The 22,952-nt window shown below is 56.9% G+C and overlaps 4 protein-coding genes across 4 annotated transcripts in view; 2 read left to right on the top strand and 2 right to left on the bottom strand.

Annotated features, from left to right (window-relative positions):
• The window catches only part of SPEN (spen family transcriptional repressor), a 51,468-nt gene extending 50,856 nt beyond the window's left edge, over positions 1 to 612 (top strand). The window contains exon 15 of the mRNA XM_015825786.1: positions 446 to 612. Coding sequence (XP_015681272.1) covers positions 446 to 577 — 132 coding nt within the window. The 3' untranslated portion in view covers positions 578 to 612. The remainder of the gene's footprint in view (positions 1 to 445) is intronic.
• A 1,643-nt stretch (positions 613 to 2,255) lies between these two features.
• On the bottom strand, positions 2,256 to 10,085 carry ZBTB17 (zinc finger and BTB domain containing 17). Its single transcript, XM_029286067.1, has 13 exons — positions 9,881 to 10,085; positions 9,361 to 9,534; positions 7,538 to 7,702; positions 6,243 to 6,514; positions 5,593 to 5,735; positions 5,083 to 5,383; positions 4,884 to 4,971; positions 4,633 to 4,749; positions 3,736 to 3,856; positions 3,490 to 3,620; positions 3,169 to 3,384; positions 2,828 to 2,917; positions 2,256 to 2,521 (listed from the first exon to the last, which is right to left on the bottom strand). Exons 1-13 carry the CDS (start codon positions 10,083 to 10,085, stop codon positions 2,256 to 2,258), a joined length of 2,289 nt encoding a protein of 762 aa, XP_029141900.1.
• A 1,875-nt stretch (positions 10,086 to 11,960) lies between these two features.
• HSPB7 (heat shock protein family B (small) member 7) lies at positions 11,961 to 14,480 on the bottom strand. The gene is made up of 3 exons (XM_015825795.1): positions 14,342 to 14,480; positions 13,426 to 13,559; positions 11,961 to 12,146 (listed from the first exon to the last, which is right to left on the bottom strand). The coding sequence occupies exons 1-3, from the start codon at positions 14,418 to 14,420 to the stop codon at positions 11,961 to 11,963; spliced, it is 399 nt and encodes a 132-aa protein (XP_015681281.1). The 5' UTR covers positions 14,421 to 14,480.
• Positions 14,481 to 16,206: 1,726 nt separating this feature from the next.
• Positions 16,207 to 22,952, top strand: part of CLCNKA (chloride voltage-gated channel Ka) — a 14,857-nt gene continuing 8,111 nt past the window's right edge. Inside the window, exons 1-4 of the mRNA XM_029286066.1 lie at positions 16,207 to 16,223; positions 16,512 to 16,615; positions 16,964 to 17,290; positions 17,486 to 17,537. Coding sequence (XP_029141899.1) covers positions 16,207 to 16,223; positions 16,512 to 16,615; positions 16,964 to 17,290; positions 17,486 to 17,537 — 500 coding nt within the window. The remainder of the gene's footprint in view (positions 16,224 to 16,511; positions 16,616 to 16,963; positions 17,291 to 17,485; positions 17,538 to 22,952) is intronic.

The following is a 22,952-nucleotide window of genomic DNA, read 5'->3' as shown; positions in this document are numbered from 1 at the left end:
CATCCTAGGGAAGGGGTGGGCGAAGCGGAAGATGGTTCTTGAAAGGTGGCCGTTTAGGCAGGCCGAGCGGAGGCAGAGGTGGCTTGTCCAGGATGGCAAGTCTTTGGGGGCTCCGGTTCTCCGCCTCTTCTCTGAGCAGAGCCACCATTTCCAATAAGTTTGGGATTCTCAGAGCTCAGGTGGGCAAGCAGGTGTCCAGCAGGAGGAAAGGGAGCCGGCGCCAACTGCTCTCGGCTCCCTTGTCAGGGTGGTTACCAAAGGAGTCATGCGATGCAGAGAACAGCCTGTGGGATTCCGTGGCCAGGGCGGTGTCCATGCCAGCCTTCCGTGTCCTGCCAGGCCAGGGGCACAGTGCGTCTTGAGCTTGCTTCCCGCCGCGCCGCTCACCGGCTGCTCCGGCCAGGCTTTGGGGGCTCACGGTGTCGTGTCCGCTTCTCTCTTCCAGCCTGCCTACGTTCTCCAGATCTTCCCACCGTGTGACTTCTCCGAGAGCCACCTCTCCCGCCTGGCCCCGGACCTGCTGGCCAGCATCTCCAACATCTCGCCTCACCTGATGATCGTTATTGCAGCTGTTTGAGCGACTCAGTGGGAACAGACGTTGCCCTCCCTGGCCCCGTGGCAGGAGGAGGAGGAGGAGGAGAGAGAAAGCGAACAAAGGAAGGGACTGGATCCTCCCATCCCGCTGGGCCTCGGTCAAACCCTCATCGCGGGCAGGCAGGCAGGCGGACGGGCGGGCGGGCAGGCAAGCAAGCAAGCAAGCAAGCAAGCAGGGCGGTGGTTCCCACGGCCTTGAATGTTTACAGACTGGGCTTTGGTGAAGATGGACTTCGGAGGCACCCCAGAGGCAAACTGAGCCCAGGTGTGCGTTTGTGTGTGTGGGGGGGTCTCTCCTCCTGGGCCTGCTTTTTGTTTTTGACAGCTGGCTAGAGAGAATGAGGAAGAGGAGGAACCGGAATTGACTTTGCACTAAAATTTGCGACTTTGGACCTTTGCACAGTTGAAGAGTTGTTGTGGTATGCTAGATGGATGTCTCAATACACACACACAGCAGCTGGCGGCGTGGACTCAGAACCGCAGGACTTTCCGCTCCAGTCTGTGGGTCAAGGAGCATTTCACGCTCTCCAGAAGCCCCCCCTCCCTCCCCTCCCCTCCCCCTCGCAGTTTCCCTACTCCATCCTGGATGTACAGTTTACACTGAACGCAAAGCATAAAAAGGAGAGCTAATTTGTCCTTGGTGGTATTATGCAGGACTCCGTGGGTGTGTGTATATATAAATATATATATATATATATATAATATTTTATATATATATATGTATGTGTCTGGGTGTGCGTGTGTATGTATATATGTATATGCACACACGCATATATACACATATATATACATATATATATAAAAACTCTAAAGAAATCTGATCCCCACAACATACTTTTTTTTTAATCTGTGCCAAAAAAAAGATGTGTTTTCAAAGAAAATCTTATTTTCATACTCCGACTTTGTATTTGTCACTCATTTGTAAGTGCGCTTCATTTAGACCTGGGCCTCTCCCCCCTCCCCTGCCTTCGCTCCGCCCGCGGAAGGTTTCACCCACTGTACAGACTTTTTAATCTGCCTTCTCTCCGATCCTTCTCCTCCTAAGACTTAATTTATGGAACTGTTTTCTCAGCGCAGTTTTGTTTTGTGTGTCCATTGGAATACAGACTTTTTATTAAAAAAAGACAAAACACCCTGGTGTTCACGGTTATCTGCAGAAAAGTGGGGTGCCTAGGCCGCTTTGGTGCACCTCCTCCCTTGAAGCAGCGGCCGCAAACGTCTCCTTCCGACAGGAGCCTTGGCTGGCTTTCCAGATCTGGTGGACGGAACAAAACCCTCCCGCCGTGTTCTGCTGGGAAGACCGAGCGAAGAAGCTAGGAAACCCTTGGCTGAGGAGACCAAACTCAGCCAAAGCAAAGTTTTAATTTCAAACATAGAAAATAACAGCCTTTTATTTCTTCTCGCTATTAACACAGATGTAAGTCTCTCCAATATAGAAATATTATTATTTTTTTACATCAGTTTTATGTAGCACTCGTGGCTTTAAATAGCGGGTTGTGAGCAGCACTGGAGCGTCCAGAGCGATGGGAGGTGGCAGCTGGCGGGAGCAGAGCTTCTCCCAGTCCTCCCCCCCACGGAGCACAAGGGGGGGCTCTCCAAGCTGACCGGGGGGGGGGGCTTCTCCTTTGGGCACCCGTCTTCAGGCGGCGCAGCATCTGCCATCACTCTCCAGCCGCCGGTGGGGCCTCCGGCAAGGCCGGCGACGCTTCGCTGCCATCCCGTGCCTGGAAGAGTAGCTCTCCCGATGGGATGACCTGCTCGCCGTGCCAAGCGGTGGTAGCGCTGTACTGTTGGTAAAAGTCTGTGTCCGCCTGGAACATGACCAGGGCTTGGGCTGTGTGGATGCGCACGTGCTGAGCCAAGCTGTTGGCATCCAGGAACTTCTCCCCGCAGGAATCGCAAGCGTAGAGGATCTGGGTGTTGGGGTCTAGAACGAGACAGCCGGGGCGGCAGCAAGACTTCTTGAGTTTTGGAGCACCCTGTCGGCCCCACTTCCACCACCCCCTTCCCCAATTCCATTTCCTCCATCAAGAAAAGCTTCAAAAGTCTGCCACAAAGCCAGCGTCCTCGTCCTCTGCGACTAAAAGCCTTCTCTGTTTCAGAAACAGCTCTCTGGATTTTTGCCTAGTAGGGTGCTGCCCCCCTGTGGCAGCTTTGTTTGCTTGGGAGAAGCTGCGTGGCCCGCCCCAAACTCTTCTCCCCCCCCCAAAACGGAGGGGCGGCCGAGACGCACCTGCCTCTTGGACCTGTTTCACGGCCTTGGTGATCTCCGCCTTGAGAGCTTCCGTCTCGTCTGCGGTGACGGGCGCTGCGACGGGAACAACTAAGGAGAGGATGTCCCAGTCAGGATCGCTCCCAGGTAAGAAGGCACGGCCGGCCGGCCGCTCTCAAGAGGCCCCGAAAGCGGCAAGGCATGGGGCAAGGCAGGGTACAATTACACACACACCCTGCCTCCCCCTTCTTCGGTCCAAATAGGTTTCGGGCGTAAAGGTTTCACCTGCCAGGGATGTGACACAAAGGCTTTGGGCCAGCCGGATGAGCGCAAAAAAAAAAGATCCCTACCTTTATACTCACCAGTGAGCTGGGTGACGGCCGTGGCAGCCAGGGCTTCCGTGGCCAGCGTCACCATCTCCTCCGAGGCCACGGTGACAATGTTGAGCTCGTCGTCTTCGCTGGGCTCCAGGAGCTTCATCCCCGCTTTGCCTTGGTGGACCGTCTTGACGTGGGAGCGGAGATTATCCACCCGGTTGAAGCCGCGGCCGCATTTGTCGCACAGGAACGGCTTTTCCCCTGCGGCGGGATGGAGAGGGGCTGAGTCACGAGGGGCCAGGCGGGGTGCGCCTGCCGCCGCTTCAGCTGCTCGGGGTGGGGCCCCCCCGCCGGCTCCTCCCTCACCTGTGTGGATGATGAAGTGCTTGGACAGATCCCCCATGTTGACAAAAGCTTTGCTGCAGACGTTGCACTTGTGAGGGCGGATGTTGTCGTGGTGGCGGATGTGATTGGCCAGCTGGCTGGACTGGACAAACCTGCAAGGGAAGGTCACCGGGTCACAAGCAAAGATCCACTTGAAGTAAGAGCTGGCAGGACAGATCCAACAGGGACCGGGGGTGGGGAAAGCAAAGCTTGCGAGACTCTCCTCACCTTTTGCCGCAACGTTCACAAACGTAGGGCTTTTCCCCAGTGTGCTGGCGCACATGGGCTATTAGAGAGCTGGCCTGGGTGAAGGCTTTCCCACAAATTATGCACTGGCAGGGCTTCTCGCCTGCGGGGGGAGAGAGAGAGAGGAGAATGCAACCCCCGTTCTTGGGCCACGGGAGCCCTGACTCCCACAAATTGTGGACCTGTGTGGCAGAAATGGCATCTGTGGACAGCAACCCACGGTCGCCACGTGATAACGTGTGCTTTGTCACCGCGTGGATTTGTTCCAGTTTTGGAGGCCCAACGTGGCAGACTTCTGCGTGTTCAAAATGGTAAGATAATTTGAGACACAGACCAGACACAAATGGAGGGCCTTTGTTGAAAGATTGAATTTTTCAGGATTATAGCATCACAACGCAGGAAAGATCAGAATAACATGAGTATATATTTATACATATTTTAAAAAAGACCGATTGAACCTCAAAAACCAAATCTTATTTCCTGTCCTATTGAATGTCCCAGAGATGAGCCAAGGTCAGAGAACAAAGTTGTTGTTTTTTCTGTTTTCAGCAATGTTGTACCGCAAAAATGGAAAGCATTTGTTTAAAAACCTGGCTACAGATACACACCCTTGGTGGAGCCTGAAAAAATCCCTTGACATAAGGACTAGGCTGCATAGCAGCTGTCCATGCATCAGGCCTCTCCTGCCCTTTCCTGGCCCGCCGCCCTCCAGAGACAAGCTGGGCTGGCAGGTCCCTAAGGGAACTCCCCCTGCCAAGACTTGAAATCCCGACGGGACTTTCCGTTTCCAGGCTGGAGGGGGGAGAACGGCCTAAAGCCCCAGCATCCGTCGCAGAGGCCTCTTCTGCAGCCTCAGCTCTTGCAGACGCCCAGACTCACCTGTGTGAATGCGAACGTGCCGCTGGAGAGCCCCCGGGTCAGCAAACTGGCGCTGGCAATGGACGCAGATGTACGGTTTCTCTCCGCTGTGGATGCGGAGATGCCGCTTCAAGTTACCTGCAGAGAAGGAAGGTGGAAAGGCAAGGCCACTCGAGGTTGCCTGTGGTGGGGAAGCTGCTGCCGCTGTCGCCCCTGGTCCTGCTTGCGCCCGGGCCCCCCAGGCAGCTGGCCGTCGGCTGGCCCCCCCATACCTGAGGTAGTGAACTGCTTCCCACACTCGCGGCACTTCAGGGGACCGTCAGCTATGTGAATCTTCAAGTGGGCTTTGAGGTTCCCCACCTGCCGGCAGTTGTGAGAAGCTGGTGGTGAGAGACGGGCGGTTGTATTCCCCCCCCCCGGTCCCAGCGCTGCACCAGGCAGGGCAGCTAGTGGCCCTCGCCCTCTCCTCACCTGGTTGAACATCTTCTCGCAGTGAGGGCACTGGTGCTCTTTGTCGGTGTCGTGCGTCTCCAGGTGCCGCATCTTGGAGGTGGGGTCGGAGAAGGAGCGCACGCAGTAGTCGCACTGGTAGGGCTTCTCCCCGCTGTGCACCAGCTGGTGGCGCTTCAGGTTGCCCGAGGTGGTGAAGAGCTTCCCGCAGTCCTCGCAGCGGTACCTGGCCTCCCCCGTGTGGCGCTTCTTGTGCAGGTTCAGCAGGCTGAGAAGGCGGTAGCTCTTGCCGCACTCCTCGCAGCTGTAGGGCTTCAGGGGGCTGCAATGAGGGAGGGGCGCTGCCATCAGTCAGCCTCCCCCACGAGCCCGCGGGAAACAGCCTCGGCCGCCCCGAGAGACGATGGCCGGCCGGCCCCGAGACAGGGCCAGGTTTTCTGGGCCCAGAGTTGGCAGACAAGGGCAGTCGGGCTGACACCTATCTCCCTCCCAGGACGGCCCCCCTCCCCTTCCACCCGCCCTCTCTCCCACCTGTGGGTCTTCTCGTGTGCTTTACAGGCTGCAGGGTCAGAAAAGGCCTTGCTGCATTCCCGGCAGGAGAAGGGCTTCTCTCCCGTGTGGATGCGGATGTGGCGCTTGAAGTTGCCCGTGTGGGTGAATTCCTTTCCACAGTCCTTTGGAGGAAGCAAAGGCACCGCTAGCGCCCCTCGCCCGGCTGCCCAGCCCACGCGGCGGCCTGCCCTTGAGCGCTTTCCCGACTGGAGGCTTCCCAGCTGAGGCCCTTTCGCTGCCTGCCCACCTGCCAGCCCAACCAAGCTCAGGAGATAGGTGGGTGTTGTTTCTACTGCTAAGTCCGGGAAGAAATGCCAGCTGGACGCTTTCCCCGACTTGGGGCCAGGGAAAATCAAGAGTTTGGTCTGGAAAGGAAAGCGGGTCTGCAAGGTCACAGAGCACACCTCCCCCACCCCCAATTGAGGCAGAGGGTCTCCAACCTGCTGGGCCCACCCCTCTTTTTTGCTGGGCCTGCTCTTGCCGACGTTCGCCCTGTAGCTTCCATCCGAGGGGCTTTTCTCCCGTCCTCCCAGGTGGCTTTTAACTACAGCGCCTGAAGCTTTGGGAATGGCTCCTTCAACAGGGCCGCGCTCTCTCCCGGGGCAGTTCACAGGCCGCCCGCAGCTCACCTCACACTTGTGGGTCACGGAGCCGTACGCTTTGGACTCCGTCCTGTCGCTGTATGTCCCCGAGCAGAGCAGCCTGCCCTCTCCCCCATTCTCCTGCCCAGAGTCGGAGCCCCCAGACTCGGTCTCCTCGGGGACGCTGCCGTTGGTCAGCAGGTCCAGTTTGGGCTCGTCCGTCTCGCCGCTGCCCTCCGCCTCCGAGGGCGGCTCTTCCTCCTCTTCGTGGCTTTCCAGCTCCACCTCCATCTCCGCAGGGACTTTCAGCGTCGGAGGGTCTGGAGGAGCAAGGAGGCAAGACGGGGATCAAGGAGAAAAGGGCAGCTGATTTCCGAGACCGCCCTAACGCCGCTCAGGAGCCGACCGCCTCTTCGCTGCTAGGAGGGTTGCAAAGACCAGCCCCGTAAAGGAAACGAAGAAGCACCGCCGAGCCAGAATGCGATGGATTCACCATCATCGCTCCCTCGGAACGTACGTCAACCGAGAGGCTGCTGAGATCATGTCAAGGTCGTCAACGGCTCTGCTTCCCGACGTTGACGAGATCATGCCAAGGTCGTCAACGGCTCTGCTTCCCGTTTGGCACAATACTCTTTCTGCATCTCCTGATCCCAACGCACCTCCCTTGGGCAACTAAGCGTGACGGATTTTTTTTCCCTCTCTCAGTAACCTTACATCCCTGTCTTGGTGCTCCCCACCTCCCTGTCCCAAGAGGGAAGAGTGGAGGTGGGGGGAGAGGCCAAACTGCATCTCCTCCGGTGGTCCCTCAGTCCCCCCCCCCATTGTGCCTGCGTCTGGAAAGAAGCACAAAGCCGGCAGCACCTTTGAGACCCCAGCAGTCCAGAGGAGCAGGGAAGCAGGAGGGGGGGGGACTTCAGGAGAAGCCAGAGCGGGAAACCCCCGTGCTAATTTTTCCTGCAGTTTGCCACGATTCCTAACGGTCTAGCTTTTCCCGTAAGTCTGGGAGAGGTTTCGCTCGGAGGGAAACCCGGAAATAAAAGTGTTTTAAATGGCTGAAGGAGAGACGCATCCCTTTCTTTATGGCGGACCCAACAGAACTGCCCACTCAGAAGCTGGGCAGCGGGAGACGGGCAATCTCGGGCGGGTCAAGAGTTACCGCGGAACTCACACTGACATCATTTTCAACTTGCCACGGGTAAGGAAGAAGCCAGACCTGTTTGAGATTGTTAAGTTCTCTTGAGATCTGGGAGAAGCCCAGAAGAAGAGAAAATGTTGCTTCTCTCCAGCACTTTTTCCCACTGACCCTGTGGCTACGCTTCGGAGAAGAGACTCCTGGCCCCTACCTGGCCTTTGACCAGCCACGTTCTCTTTTCCTGCTACCGCCTCGTCCTTCGGATCCTCTCCGGGAAGGTCCGCTTCAGCCGGCTGGAGGCTGTCACAGGAGGTTGGATCCTCTGTCTCCCTGAGGGCTTCTGCTTTGTGCTTGCTGCTGGTTGTTTTCTCCTGCCCTGGGATGGGGGGGGGGAGAGAGAGAGGAAGCAAAAGCCACTGACCACTCCATTCAGGCCTCTCCAGCCAGAAAGCCAGCCAGCAGGTCAAGCGGTAGCAGCCTCCCCTCCATGGGGACCAGTCCAAAGGTGTGATCTAGCCTACCATGCTTTTGCCCATCAGCAGAGCTCGGCCTTCCTGTTTCCACTACATCTACAGAGAATTAGTTCCCGGGAAGGAGAAAGTGGGCATCAGCAGCTGGCCCAAGACTGCCAGCCCTGGATGGCCCTACCTGTTGCATCATAAAACTGTTAAATTTTTCTGGCTCAACAGATCTGTAGCTTCCCATCTAAATCATAGATCCCAAATGTCCAGTACGTTTAAGGAATCCCACAACAAAGATGATTAGGGGACTGGAGGCTAAAACATAGAAGGAACGGCTGCTGGAATTGGGTATGTCTAGTTTAATGAAGAGAAGGACGAGGGGGGACATGATAGCAGTGTTCCAGTATCTCAGGGGCTGCCCCAAAGAAGAGGGAGTCAAGCTATTCTCCAAAGTGCCTGAAGGCAGGACGGGAATGGAGGGAAACTAACCAAAGAGAGAAGCAACCTAGAACTAAGGAGAAACTTCCTGACAGTGAGAACAATTAACCAGTGGAACAACCTGCCTCCAGAAGCGGTGAATGCTCCAACACTGGAAGTTTTTAAGAAGAGACTAGACAGCCATTTGTCTGAAATGGTATAGGGTTTCCTGCCTGAGCAGGGGGTTGGACTCGATGACCTCCAAGGTCCCTTCCAACTTTACTACTACTATTATTATTATTATAAAAGAGTGGGCAAGCCTATATCAGGTGCATCGCCTCCACTCCATGCTTCCAATAAAATAACATGATGCTTTTGAGACCAGGAGAGCAAAACCAATCCTTTTTTCCCACCACCCCCTCTCAAAGACCCAGCCTCAAGCTAGGAAGTTGGGGTTGCATGTTGGCTAAGCCCTTGCCTTGCTGGTGCTTCCCTGTGTGTTCCAAAAGCCGTATTGCTTCCATCAGCTTGCCAATGTGACAGGCAGTTTGGCATCAGTTACAAAACGCCCCCTTTGTGGGATAGCCTACACCAGTGGTGGCGAACCTATGGCACGGGTGCCAGAGGCGGCACTCGGAGCCCTCTCTGTGGGCACGCACGCCATTGCTCCAGTCCTAGGCCTTCAGCTGGGTTTTATAAAACCTTTTCGCTTTAGGCCTCTGCCGCCGTGTGCAAAAAAAAAAAAAAAAAGTTCAATCAATTTCAACTCGCGGGAAAAAAAAGATCTTGCAAAGTTGGAATTGATTGATTGAACTTTTTAGTCCCACCCAGTCTGCCATTATCACTGCAGCCACGCCCACCCAATGGGCCACACCTACCCAATGGGCCACGCCCACCCGGCACTCGACGATGCATACGTGGGTTTTGGGTTGCAGTTTGGGCACTCGGTCTCTAAAAGGTTCGCCATCACTTGCCTACACACACACAAACACACACCAGTGGAAAAGCTGGCTCTATCAAACCTGCCAAAGGACAGCTGCAGAGGTTTCCAGGAGGGCCTGGCTGGAGACGATGGCTCCCCTCTGACAGGCCCAGAGTTGGGGTGGTCCTGGAGGCAAGAAAAGGAACGGAAGCCAAAGAGAGAAAAGCGTCCTACCAGCCACTGCGGGGATCTCCAGGCCAGCCGGTGCCGAGAGGGCCCTCAGCGCGTTGCAGGCCTGGACGACCTCCTGCATCTGAAGGAAGCTGCCCACGGCCAAGACGTCCTCCACGTTCTCCGGGTTGAGGGTCAGCTTGGCCGTGTACATGAATTCCAGCACTTGCTCCAGACCTGCAGGAGACACCCACAGCCAGAAGGTGAGTAGCCACAAATACAGCCCATTTCTCCCTCACCCACCCACCCAAAGCACAGATGCCACCTCCAAGGCCCACCTTAGTCAGGGCTGCTGTAAGCTGGACTGCCTTGAGCCCTGGAGGCTCTGTAGCTTTTGCAGCTACTGTACAGGAGAAGGGAGTGTGTGTGTGTGGGGGGGGTGTTTGGCATCCTATTCCTCACCAAGTCCACCTCCAGCTGGCCCCTCACTCTGATCCCCCCTCCCAGCATCATCTGGGGGGGGGACTGGGGGACTTTTGCTCTGCCAGCCTCCAGTCTGGCTCCCCGGTCAGGGAGGTCCCACCTGCCGCGTTGCTGATGTCCAGGTGCACCACGTCCTTCTGGTCGGCAAAGAGCATCCTGAAGTACTCGCTGCAGGCCGCCAGCACCGCCTTATGGGCCTTGAAGTCGATGCCGTCCACCACGAAGGTGCAGTCGCACAAGAGGCCCAGCTGCCGCTGCTGGTTCAGCTGCTCCAGGACTTGCTGGCTGTGCTGCGGGAAGTCCATGGCTGCGGAGAGAGGCGTCAGGGCGTCCCGCGTGGATCGCCGGTGCGGCGCCACCGGGGAGGGGGCCGAGCCCCGGAGCCCCCTGGCGCCTTCCTAGCCTGGCCTACCCCGGAAGGCTGTTGTGTCGCGGGAAAGGAAAAAGCCCCTCCCGCATCCCCGGCCTGCCTTCCCGGCGATCGTCGGCAGAGGGACCGCGATCGCGCCCCAACCCTTCCCGCACCCCGAGGAGGAGCGCTCCGCGCCGCCGCTTCTTCGCCCGATCTCGCCTGCGGGGACGGCCGGCCCCGCTCTCAGCCCCGGGCCCCGGCGCTGGGCGGGCGGAGGGAGCCCGGGGGCGCCGCCTGCCCTCTCGGCCCCGCACCTGCCATCCCAGGAGCGTCACATAATCCCGGCGGCGGCGGCGATGATCATGATCATGGTGACACGGAACAGACAAAGGGCGCCGCCATTTTGCGCGCGGGCGGAAGCGGCTCTAGCGCGGAGGGTGCCCGCTTTCTACGGCGCCGCGCGCGCATGCGCCGCGGGCCAGCTCTCCTCCCCGCCCGGGCCCGGCGCGCAGGCGCGTAGGCAGCCAGTTCCCGTCGCCATGACGTCGGGAGCCGCCCAGGCCGGCCAGGCTCGACGCCTGATGGGGCGCATGCGCTCTCGGGCCTCCCCTCAGGCCTCGCCCGTGCGGCGCCGGCGGCTGAGGTAACCGCGGCTGCCTCGAGAGGGGAAGCGCCTCGACAGCTGCCGGAGGGCGCGGCGGCGGCGGCTTGTGGGCCTCTCGTGTTTTGGCAACAGCGCGCGGGGCCGCCCTGTGGATCCTGTCAACAGCCGCGGCGGGCTACATTTCTAACCCCTCGGGAGGGCGTCCCTCCCCCCGCTGGCATCCCCACAGCGGCAACAACAGCCCTGCGAGGTGGGCTGAGGGCGCACCCCCCCACCCTCACCCCCCCCGGGCAGCAGCAGTCTTTCCTGAGGGGCTCATTTCCCCACAAGGGTTGGAGGGGGTGGGTGGGGAGAGGATGGTGGTCCGAGCCGCCCTTTGTCTCCCCCCCACCTGGGAGAGGAGCCCACTTGGCGACCCTGGAAGGCCTTTGTCAGGCGGCTCTCTATTTCCAGAGCATGAGTCATTTCTTCCTCTTTGCCTGGCCCTTTGGCCTTCAGAAACTGTGTTTGTGTGTGTGTGTTGGATGCAACACAAGGACAAAAGCAAGCTCCCTCCTTGCTCCTGCTTCTCTCTTCCCCACCCCACCCCCCCAAAAAAACCATACACACGTTCATGGAGCCAAAGTCAGCACGCGACTTGCGAGAAAGTATTTTACCTATAATTAAAAGTTTACAATGGTTTACATCAGTTTCATTCCCCTGGATTTGGAGGTGGGGTGCAAAGACAGCCGGGAAGGGGAAAAAAAACAAAAACAAAACCCAAATGGAGCATATGAACGTGTTAACGTTTTAACCTGAACGCTTGCAAGATGTATACAGCGATCCTAAATAAGTTCACCAGAGGTAAACTCCACTGCGGGATTGACTTCCTACCATATAAATTTCATATTGCATCCTCTCTTTTTTTCTTTTTTAGCGGTACGTCCCTCCGACAGTTAAAAATGTTAAATGGCTGGCTGCGGAACTGGAAAAATTCATCTCCAGCTGCCTTCCAGCTTTGCTGTTCCTGCTGTGTTCTTTCCCCTTTCAAAAAAAAGGGGGGTGGAAGGGCAGCTTTGGCCCATTTCGGCTCTTTGCCGGCATCCCTTTAACCTTCAGTCATGGATGACAAACCAAAACATCTCTTATTGACGGGGAACACAAGGACAGATCTGCTTTCCACCCCCACCCCCCCACCCAGCCCAGCCTGGCTCCCTGCCCGCTCTCCCGAACTGCTCCCGGAGCTCAGATTTTAATCTCAGTCCTGAAAGTTTGCTGCACTTGTTCAGATGGCTTGGCTGGACTTCGCCTCGCCTTGATGGTCAGGCAGCCGTCTGCTCCCAGGGTGGAGGTGACCGATGTGGGGTCCACATCTTCAGGGAGCTGGCATTTGTGGGTGAATGTGTTGACGATGGTCCCGTCAGCCGCTAGCTGCCCAGGGGAAGAGACAAAGAGCAGTTAGGGCCACAAGAGTTTGAATCCGGAAAGTTCCATGTAAAATTGCAATCTTCTGGCTAAATTGCCTGCTTGCTAAAATAAGGGGCAGCCTGTTCCCCGAATCTCTATGAAATGGGGAGATTTCTAGTGACGCTGCCAAAACTGAAGCTGGGGTGACTCGGCCCAAGAAGTCGTCCTCTTTTGCCAGCCTTGCCCACAGAAAGGGCAGCTGGCATCCAGAGAAAGGCTTCCAGGGTAGCATTTCGGTCAACATGGCCTGGCCGGCTGGGGAATGTTCCCATCACCATGTGCATCCCTAGCATAGTCAGAAGGGCAGCGATCCTCCCATCCCCCAGAGCCCTTTGGCTGCCATTCCTAAGACACTGCTCACTGTCAGAGTCCCTTGCCTACAGGCTTTGCCCCATTAACACTGCAGGGGGCACATCCAGGTGGTTTTGGGCGGGGAGGGGATGTTCTAGCACATTAATCTTTTTCCATGTACAAGCAAACCGCGAAAAAAAGTGCAACTCCTATAACTCTAGAAACAGTACAGAGAAGATTAACAAAGATGATTAGGGGACTGGAGGCTAAAACATATAAGGAACGGTTGCTGGAATTGGGTATGTCTAGTTTAACGAAGAGAAGGACGAGGGGGGACATGATAGCAGTGTTCCAATATCTCAGGGGCTGCCCCAAAGAAGAGGCAGTCAAGCTATTCTCCAAGGCGCCTGAAGGCAGGACAAGAAGCAACGGATGGAAACTCACCAAGGAGAGAAGCAACCTAGAACTAAGGAGAAACTTCCTGACAGAACAATTAACCAGTGGAACAACCTGCCTCCAGAAGCGGTGAACGCGCCAACACTGGAAGTCTTTAAGAAGAAACTGGAGAGCCATTTGTCTGAAATGGTATAGGGTTTCCTGCCTGAGCAGGGCGTTGGACTAGATGACCTCCAAGGTCCCTTCCAACTTTATTATTATTATTATTATTATTATTATTATTATTATTATTATTATTATTATTATTATTATTATTATTATTATTATTAATCTCCCTCTTCTTGTTAATTTCCACAGTAGGATGACGGTCCCAGGATAGGCAGAGAATCTGAAGATCAGAGAAAGCTAGTCCCCACAGCCATGGATCCAAGATGTTAGCTGCCTCAGCTTTTCTCAGCCGAACATCTTGGGGCTGCCCCACCCCTCAGCCCCAGCCGGATTGCTCAGCTCAGCTTTAAAAATGGCTCCTGGGGGCAGCTCAGCAGTAGCCACTCACCTTCTCCGCCCGCACTTCAATCTGGTTTTTGGACGTGGTAATAATGATGTCTTCGGGGGAGAAGTCGCTGACATCCACCGCAAACTGGTACGTATCCCCCAAGGTTCTGATGTTTCCCGTCCCGCCAGCCCGGCCTGTTGGGAGAAGAGAAGCTCTCAGTTCTCGATTCTAGCACTGGGACATATTGGCTGGCAAAAATTCTGGGGTGGGATCCCGGGGCCAGCCGGATGCACCATCTGGGCCTCCATTGGGCCTCCGCTGTTTGAGAGGCTGCGTGGCTGGGCTACTGAGCCAGGTCCCCCAAATCCCACCTGGTCGAGGGGGTACGCCCTCCCAAGAGAGCACAGACCAGCCTGAAGCTCGAGAAGTACCCTAGGACTCTGCAGCCCACAGGATTCCTAAGTGGCAGTGGCTGGACCCATCCCATTTCAAGCCATCTCTCCACCCCATCAAGTGCCTCTTTCCCCCTCCTGCCCGGGTTTCTCTGGTGTCTTTGCTAGCTCCTGTTCAGGAGACGGCCCTGTGGCTGACAGAGCTAAGAACGGGGAAAATCAAGCTGCCCTTGCTTGCCTTTGTGGGATGGGATGGACCGAGTCAGATGCTAGGTAGTTTGTGCGATAAACCCCCTTTATGCTCCTCTGCCTTTCACAAGTGCAGCCAGGCCAGGTGCAGGGAGGATATCGTGGGGCAGAATGGCGGGGCCTGAGTGCCCATCATTCCAGGAATGGTTGGTGTAAACAAGAAAGGGTTTACCCTAAACAGCGGAAACGATGACCTCTCCACGGTCACGCAGCTTAAAGTGGGAGCCTCGACCGTGGGGCTGGCTGGAGGAGAGCCAGGGGGAGAGACCCAGGCAGTCGAGAGACCCAGGCAGTCAGGGGTTAGAGGCCGCCTATTCAGCCCTCTCCCCACTTGCCTGAGAAGCTTCGGGGCTCCGGATGGGGCCTCAGGAAGCCCCCCAGCGTGCTGTCGAATATTCCGTGGGCCTTCTCCATGGGGCCGCCGCCTGCCTGGTCGTGCTCTGCCGAGGGTGCCGAAGCAGCAAACCCTAAGAGGGTGGCTGTCCGAGTGGATCGATGCTGGAGGAGCTGGGACCCTCGGCTCAGGTTGGTCTTCCTGCCAGCCCACAAGAGAACAGTTGGCGCTGCCCCCTGCGGAAGTCTCTCGCCCGACAGAGCCACCCGGGCAGCTGTGAAGCCTTTAAAAGCCTCGGAGCCCGCTGGGCTGCCTGCCAGGGACCTCGTCAAAAAGTCTAAATTTAGAGTGTTCTACAGCACCCGGCCAATGCCTCTGGAAAACTTCTCCCAGGCACGGGTTCCAGACAAACAGAGAGAGGCGGGAGGGGAGGCTGGCGACCAGCATTCCAAGCCTGACTGGATCGTCCCCCTGATTGGCAGTGGGATTGGCCTTCCGCAAGGAAGGGGAGAGCTTGGCACGGAAAGCTCCGGCTGGCAAGCATCCTGAAGGAGAGAGGGGCAGAGCCCAGGACCCCGTTCCCTCTAGGCGCACCCCAAACCTGAAGAGGGGTTCCCATTTCTCCAGGGGTGAGGTTCATTTCCCTGGCTGCAGCTCGGAGGGGTGTGCCCGGGCCCTCTTGCTTGGCACGGGCTTCCATGTGGAAGATGGAGACGGGAACAGGCCCTGCTGGCAAGCATCGCGCAACCTATCTGCAGAAACTGTCCGGGGGCAGCTAAACGCAGCTGCTTAGTCACTCTCCTCTCAGGCCAGTCTGAGTCATTGGGTCTGGGGCCTCCCGTGCCCTCTTTCCTCCCCACAGAACGAGACCCAGAGGGCAGGGCGTCCTCCCTGAGTCAGTTTCACCCATTGCCCCATCGCAGTGCAGCTCTTCTGGACCTTGGCCCCACTTCTGGAGTGCTGGCAGGAGGAGAGGGGCCCGGGGAGTCCCTGGGCAGAGACCCATTAGTTCAGAAATCACGCCCAATTTAGAAATTGGGGAGTACCTACTGATGCTTTTTGATTTTCAGGAAAAGGGGGGGAGGTAATAATAATAATAAAGTTGGAAGGGACCTTGGAGGTCATCTAGTCCAACCCCCTGCTCAGGCAGGAAGCCTGTCCAGTCTCTTCTTAAAAACTTCCAGTGTTGGCGCATTCACCGCTTCTGGAGGCAGGTTGTTCCACTGGTTAATTGTTCTCACTGTCAGGAAGTTTCTCCTTAGTTCCAGGTTGCTTCTCTCCTTGGTTAGTTTCCATCCGTTGCTTCTTGTCCTGCCTTCAGGTGCTTTGGAGAATAGCTTGACTCCCTCTTCTTTGGGGCAGCCCCTGAGATATTGGAACACTGCTATCATGTCCCCCCTCATCCTTCTCTTCCTTAAACTAGACATACCGAATTCCAGCAACCGTTCTTCATATGTTTTAGCCTCCAGCCCCCTGATCATCTTTGTTGATTTTTGTTGGGTGTTACATGCCTGTTGTTTTCTCGCTGCCGGAATGGCCCTCTGAATTCACCGTGGACCACATGGGCTCTCCTGCCCTGCAGCCTCTGCTCTGGGCCTCGCCCTATGAGTTCTCTTGACCTGCAGCAAGCAGCCCTCCCCCCCTCTCGTTGTCTGTCTCCTCCCCAGAGACTGTGCGAGTAGCTGCCTGCCCATTTGTAGTGGCTAGCCTGGTGAGATGGCAAGGATCGCGAGAGGCTGGCGCTGTTCCTGGCCAGGCTGCTTTGGGAGGAAGGGGTTGCAGCCCCTTCCAGCAATTTGGCTCTCCCGGTCTTGGTTCTGCACCCCCGTGGCTGACCTGGACCTCGGGAAGTGAGCATAAACTGCGATGGTGAGCGAGCTCTCGTGACCGAAACAAATGACCCTCAGGGGCGTGGGTGGCAAGGTGTGGGGCAGCCAGCCAAGTGGGGCTGGTTGCCAGCTGCCTGCCTGCCTCCCACCCCCACCCCTCGTACTGCTTGGTGAGATGGCTGGCTTGAGCTGGAATGGGCCTGCTGGAGGGCCTTTCCTGTGGGTCCCAGGGAGAGTTCCGGATAGTTAGAGGTCAGGGAGGGAGGGAGGGAGGGAGGTGTGGGAGAGAACAGGGAGGGCCAGGGAGACGGGCGTGTGTGCCTGTGCACCTGATCTGGTCAGGGCAGATGCAGAGGAAACCGGCTTCAGAGAAGTCGCCTTGACCCAGGAGCGGCAGGAGTCGTCTACAGGCACACGCAGGGGCGCCCTGACCCAGCTGAGGTGGAGTGAGTCTCCTTCACACAGGTCCCAATCGGGGCCGTTGAGGGGACCCTGGCTGTGTTTGAGCTGCGGGGTGCGGGTGGAGGAAGAGCGTGCATTGCTGTATGCCCGTTGTCTGGATTCCTTTAGTGTCTGAGGCTCCCTCAGGCAATACAATTCCACCTTTCTCGAGCGAAGAGCCCTTGCCCTGGAACCAGGCAGGCCAATCCTGTCAGAGGTTTGGCCCTTTTGCGGCTGCTGTGAGTGGAGCATCTTTGCAGGGTGGCCAGGACCGTTTGGGGGGTGGGTGGATGGGAGGATACCTGGGTGCGCGTTCCTCTTCCTTTCATCTTTTCAGAACTTTTGTCTTCCAGGTTTCACGAACAGGAGCCTCCTCACTTCTGTCCTGTGGTCAAGATCCCTACAAGCCACAGAAGGGGACAGCTGGGGACCCGTCCGTCTTGGTGCTTGCAAACAAGCAGCTCAGATCCTCCTCCTCCTCCTCCTCCTCCTCTTGGGCGGCGTCCAGCGCTTCCGTTCCCAGCCTCAGGGCATGGCTGCTGAGAGGCCAGAGAGAGCCAGTGGGGAGAAAGAGGGAGCCCAGAACAACAAGGAGGAGGAGGAGAAGGAGGAGACAAATGTGTTCCTGCCCTGGGAAGACAACTGGAGACCCTGGCCGAAAGCCCGGCGCAAGGTGCACGGTAGGAGCCTGGGAGAGCACACCCAGCCTCAAGAAGCATGGCTTCCACATTGGTGGCCCCAAAGTTGGAGGCTCTCCAGATGTTGCTGTTTCCCCAGAGGTGGTGGCCTCTCCCTCCATCCTTGAAAGAGGTTGGCATTACAATGGCCGGGCCTCTCTTTTGCCCCTAATTCCCAGCCTCTGCTGCCCTCTGCAGGTTGCCTGGAGTGCTTCAAGCGGCAGCTCTTCCGAGTCGGGGACNTCCACTGGTTAATTGTTCTCACTGTCAGGAAGTTTCTCCTTAGTTCTAGATTGCTTCTCTCCTTGATTAGTTTCCACCCGTTGCTTCTTGTCCTGCCTCCAGGCGCTTTGGAAAATAGCTTGACTCCCTCTTCTTTATGGCAACCCCTGAGATATTGGAACACTGCTATCATGTCCCCCCTCGTCCTTCTCTTCATTAAGTCCTCCTCTTTTGCCAGCCTTGCCCACAGAAAGGGCAGCTGGCATCCAGAGAAAGGCTTCCAGGGTAGCATTTCGGTCAACATGGCCTGGCCGGCTGGGGAATGTTCCCATCACCATGTGCATCCCTAGCATAGTCAGAAGGGCAGCGAGCCTCCCATCCCCCAGAGCCCTTTGGCTGCCATTCCTAAGACACTGCTCACTGTCAGAGTCCCTTGCCTACAGGCTTTGCCCCATTAACACTGCAGGGGGCACATCCAGGTCGTTTTGGGCGGGGAGGGGATGTTCTAGCACATTAATCTTTTTCCATGTACAAGCAAACCGCGAAAAAAAGTGCAACTCCTATAACTCTAGAAAGAGTCCCGAGAAGAGCAACAAAGACGATTAGGGGACTGGAGGCTAAAACATATAAGGAACGGCTGCTGGAATTGGGTATGTCTAGTTTAAGGAAGAGAAGGATGAGGGGGGACATGATAGCAGTCTTCCAATATCTCAGGGGCTGCCCCAAAGAAGAGGGAGTCAAGCTATTCTCCAAAGCGCCTGAAGGCAGGAGAAGAAGCAACGGGTGGAAACTCACCAAGGAGAGAAACAACCTAGAACTAAGAAGAAACTTCCTGACAGAACAATTAACCAGTGGAACTACCTGCCTCCAGAAGCAGTGAATGCGCCAACACTGGTAGTCTTTAAGAAGAGACTGGACAGCCATTTGTCTGAAATGGTATAGGGTTTCCTGCCTGAGCAGGGGGTTGGACTAGATGACCTCCAAGGTCCCTTCCAACTTTATCATTATTATTATTATTACTATTATTATTATTATTATTAATCTCCCTCTTCTTGTTAATTTCCATAGTAGGATGACGGTCCCAGGATAGGCAGAGAATCTGAAGATCAGAGAAAGCTAGTCCCCACAGCCATGGATCCAAGATGTTAGCTGCCTCAGCTTTTCTCAGCCGAACATCTTGGGGCTGCCCCCACCCCTCAGCCCCAGCCGGACTGCTCAGCTCGGCTTTAAAAATGGCTCCTGGGGGCAGCTCAGCAGTAACCACTCACCTTCTCCGCCCGCACTTCAATCTGGTTTTTGGACGTGGTAATAATGATGTCTTCGGGGGAGAAATCGCTGACATCTACCGCAAACTGGTACGTATCCCCCAAGGTTCTGATGTTTCCCGTCCCGCCAGCCCGGCCTGTTGGGAGAAGAGAAGCTCTCAGTTCTCGATTCTAGCACTGGGACATATTGGCTGGCAAAAATTCTGGGGTGGGATCCCGGGGCCAGCCGGATGCACCATCTGGGCCTCTGCTGTTTGAGATGCTGCGTGGCTGGGCTACTGAGCCAGGTCCCCCAAATCCCACCTGGCCGAGGGGATACCCCCTCCCAAGGGAGCACAGACCAGCCTGAAGCTCGAGAAGTACCCTAGGACTCTGCAGCCCACAGGATTCCTAAGTGGCAGTGGCTGGACCCATCCCATTTCAAGCCATCTCTCCACCCCATCAAGTGCCTCTTTCCCCCTCCTGCCCGGGTTTCTCTGGTGTCTTTGCTAGCTCCTGTTCAGGAGACGGCCCTGTGGCTGACAGAGCTAAGAACGGGGAAAATCAAGCTGCCCTTGCTTGCCTTTGTGGGATGGGATGGACCGAGTCAGATGCTAGGTAGTTTGTGCGATAAACCCCCTTTATGCTCCTCTGCCTTTCACAAGTGCAGCCAGGCCAGGTGCAGGGAGGATATCGTGGGGCAGAATGGCGGGGCCTGGGTGCCCATCGTTCCAGGAATGGTTGGTGTAAACAAGAAAGGGTTTACCCTAAACAGCGGAAACGATGACCTCTCCACGGTCACGCAGCTTAAAGTGGGAGCCTCGACCGTGGGGCTGGCTGGAGGAGAGCCAGGGGGAGAGACCCAGGCAGTCGAGAGACCCAGGCAGTCAGGGGTTAGAGGCCGCCTATTCAGCCCTCTCCCCACTTGCCTGAGAAGCTTCGGGGCTCCGGATGGGGCCTCAGGAAGCCCCCCAGCGTGTTGTCGAATATTCCGTGGGCCTTCTCCATGGGGCCGCCGCCTGCCTGGTCGTGCTCTGCCGAGGGTGCCGAAGCAGCAAACCCTAAGAGGGTGGCTATTCAAGTGGATCGATGCTGGAGGAGCTGGGACCCTCGGCTCAGGTTGGTCTTCCAGCCAGCACACAAGAGAACAGTTGGCGCTGCCCCCTGCGGAAGTCTCTCGCCCGACAGAGCCACCCGGGCAGCTGTGAAGCCTTTAAAAGCCTCGGAGCCCGCTGGGCTGCCTGCCAGGGACCTCGTCAAAATGTCTAAATTTAGAGTGTTCTACAGCACCCGGCCAATGCCTCTGGAAAACTTCTCCCAGGCACGGGTTCCAGACAAACAGAGAGAGTCGGGAGGGGAGGCTGGCGACCAGCATTCCAAGCCTGACTGGATCGTCCCCCTGATTGGCAGTGGGATTGGCCGTCCGCAAGGAAGGGGAGAGCTTGGCACGGAAAGCTCCGGCTGGCAAGCATCCCGAAGGAGAGAGGGGCAGAGCCCAGGACCCCGTTCCCTCTAGGCGCACCTCAAACCTGAAGAGGGGTTCCCATTTCTCCAGGGGTGAGGTTCATTTCCCTGGCTGCAGCTCGGAGGGGTGTGCCTGGCACGGGCCTCCATGTGGAAGATGGAGACGGGAACAGGCCCTGCTGGCAAACATCGCGCAAGCTATCTGCAGAAACTGTCCGGGGGCAGCTCGTAGCTAAACGCAGCTGCTTAGTCACCCTCCTGTCAGGGCCGTCTGAGTCATTGGGTCTGGGGCCTCCCGTGCCCTCTTTCCTCCCCACAGAACGAGCCCCAGAGGGCAGGGCGTCCTCCCTGAGTCAGCTTCAGCCATTGCCCCATCGCAGTGCAGCTCTTCTGGACCTTGGCCCCACTTCTGGAGCGCTGGCAGGAGGAGAGGGGCCCGGGGAGTCCCTGGGCAGAGACCCATGGACCATAAATCATCCCGGAACCCACTCAAAAGTTCAGAAATCACGCCCAATTTAGAAATTGGGGAGTACCTGCTGCTGCTGTTTGATTTTCAGAAAAAAGGGGGGGGGTAATAATAATAAAGTTGGAAGGGACCTTGGAGGTCATCTAGTCCAACCCCCTGCTCAGGCAGGAAACCCTATACCATTTCAGACAAATGGCTGTCCAGTCTCTTCTTAGAAACTTCCAGTGTTGGAGCATTCACCGCTTCTGGAGGCAGGTTGTTCCACTGGTTAATTTTTCTCACTGTCAGGAAGTTTCTCCTTAGTTCTAGGTTGCTTCTCTCCTTGATTAGTCTCCATCCGTTGCTTCTTGTCCTGCCTTCAGGCGCTTTGGAGAATAGCTTGACTCCCTCTTCTTTGGGGCAGACCCTGAGATATTGGAAGACTGCTTATCATGTCCCCCCTCGTCCTTCTCTTCATTAAACTAGACATCCCCAATTCCAGCAACCGTTCCTTGTATGTTTTAGCCTCCAGTCCCCTGATCATCTTTGTTGATTTTTGTTGGGTGTTACATGCCTGTTGTTTTCTCACTGCCGGAATGGCCCTCTGAATTCACCGTGGACCACATGGGCTCTCCTGCCCTGCAGCCTCTGCTCTGGGCCTCCCCCTATGAGTTCTCTTGACCTGCAGCAAGCAGCCCCCCCCCTTCCTCCATTGTCTGCCTCCTCCCCAGAGACTGTGTGAGTAGCTGCCTGCCCATTTGTAGTGGCTAGCCTGATGAGATGGCAAGGATCGCAAGAGGCCGGCGCTGTTCCTGGCCAGGCTGCTTTGGGAGGAAGGGGTTGCAGTCCCTTCCAGCAATTTGGCTCTCCCGGTCTTGGTTCTGCACCCCCGTGGCTGACCTGGACCTCGGGAAGTGAGCATAAACTGTGATGGTGAGCGAGCTCTCGTGACTGAAACAAATGACCCTCAGGGGCGTGGGTGGCAAGGTGTGGGGCAGCCAGCCAAGTGGGGCTGGTTGCCAGCTGCCTGCCTGCCTCCCACCCCCACCCCTCGTACTGCTTGGTGAGATGGCTGGCTTGAGCTGGAATGGGCCTGCTGGAGGGCCTTTCCTGTGGGTCCCAGGGAGAGTTCCAGATAGTTAGAGGTCAGGGAGGGAGGGAGAGAGGGAGGTGTGGGAGAGAACAGGGAGGGCCAGGGAGACGGGCGTGTGTGCCTGTGCACCTGATCTGGTCAGGGCAGATGCAGAGGAAACCGGCTTCAGAGAAGTCGCCTTGACCCAGGAGCGGCAGGAGTCGTCTACAGGCACACGCACGGGCGCCCTGACCCAGCTGAGGTGGAGTGAGTCTCCTTCACACAGGTCCCAATCGGGGCCGTTGAGGGGACCCTGGCTGTGTTTGAGCTGCGGGGTGTGGGTGGAGGAAGAGCGTGCATTGTTGTCTGCCCGTTGTCTGGATTCCCTTAGTGTCTGAGGTTCCCTCAGGCAATGCAAATTCCACCTTTCTCGAGCAAAGAGCCCTTGCCCTGGAACCAGGCAGGCCAATCCTGTCAGAGGTTTGGCCCTTTTGCGGCTGCTGTGAGTGGAGCATCTTTGCAGGGTGACCAGGACCGTTTGGGGAGTGGGTGGACGGGAGGATACCTGGGTGCGCGTTCCTCTTCCTTTCACCTTTTCAGAACTTTTGCCTTCCAGGTTTCACGAACAGGAGCCTCCTCACTTCTGTCCTGTGGTCAAGATCCCTACAAGCCACAGAGGGGGGCAGCTGGGGACCCGTCCGTCTTGGTGCTTGCAAACAAGCAGCTCAGATCATCCTCCTCCTCCTCCTCCTCCTCCTCCTCCTCCTCCTCCTCCTCCTCCTCCTCCTCCTCCTCTTGGGCGGCGTCCAGCGCTTCCATTCCCAGCCTCAGGGCATGGCTGCTGAGAGGCCAGAGAGAGCCAGTGGGGAGAAAGAGGGAGCCCAGAACAACAAGGAGGAGGAGGAGAAGGAGGAGACAAATGTGTTCCTGCCCTGGGAAGACAACTGGAGACCCTGGCCGAAAGCCCGGCGCAAGGTGCACGGTAGGAGCCTGGGAGAGGCCACCCAGCCTCAAGCATAGCTTCCACATTGGTGGCCCCAAAGTTGGAGGCTCTCCAGATGTTGCTGTTTCCCCAGAGGTGGTGGCCTCTCCCTCCATCCTTGAAAGAGGTTGGCATTACAATGGCCGGGCCTCTCTTTTGCCCCTAATTCCCAGCCTCTGCTGCCCTCTGCAGGTTGCCTGGAGTGCTTCAAGCGGCAGCTCTTCCGAGTCGGGGAC

The sequence above is a fragment of the Protobothrops mucrosquamatus genome, unplaced genomic scaffold (genome assembly GCF_001527695.2).
Source record: "Protobothrops mucrosquamatus isolate PMUCROS unplaced genomic scaffold, P.Mucros_1.0 scaffold2803, whole genome shotgun sequence".
Taxonomy (NCBI): Eukaryota; Metazoa; Chordata; class Lepidosauria; order Squamata; family Viperidae; genus Protobothrops; species Protobothrops mucrosquamatus.
Note: the sequence above shows the minus strand (reverse complement) of the source record. Positions and strands in the feature narration are given on the sequence as shown.

Coding starts and splice junctions, on each gene's coding strand:
- HSPB7 (XM_015825795.1), bottom strand. CDS start 14,420: ATGGAGAAGGCCCACGGAATATTCGACAGCACGCTGGGGGGCTTCCTG. Junction 13,560..14,341: donor GGAGCCCCGAAGCTTCTCAG/GCAAGTGGGGAG, acceptor TTCTCCCAACAG/GCCGGGCTGGCGGGACGGGA. Junction 12,147..13,425: donor TTGAAGTGCGGGCGGAGAAG/GTGAGTGGCTAC, acceptor TCCCCTGGGCAG/CTAGCGGCTGACGGGACCAT.
- ZBTB17 (XM_029286067.1), bottom strand. CDS start 10,085: ATGGACTTCCCGCAGCACAGCCAGCAAGTCCTGGAGCAGCTGAACCAG. Junction 9,535..9,880: donor GGACATCAGCAACGCGGCAG/GTGGGACCTCCC, acceptor TGTCTCCTGCAG/GTCTGGAGCAAGTGCTGGAA. Junction 6,515..7,537: donor CGTGGCTGGTCAAAGGCCAG/GTAGGGGCCAGG, acceptor TTGCTCCTCCAG/ACCCTCCGACGCTGAAAGTC.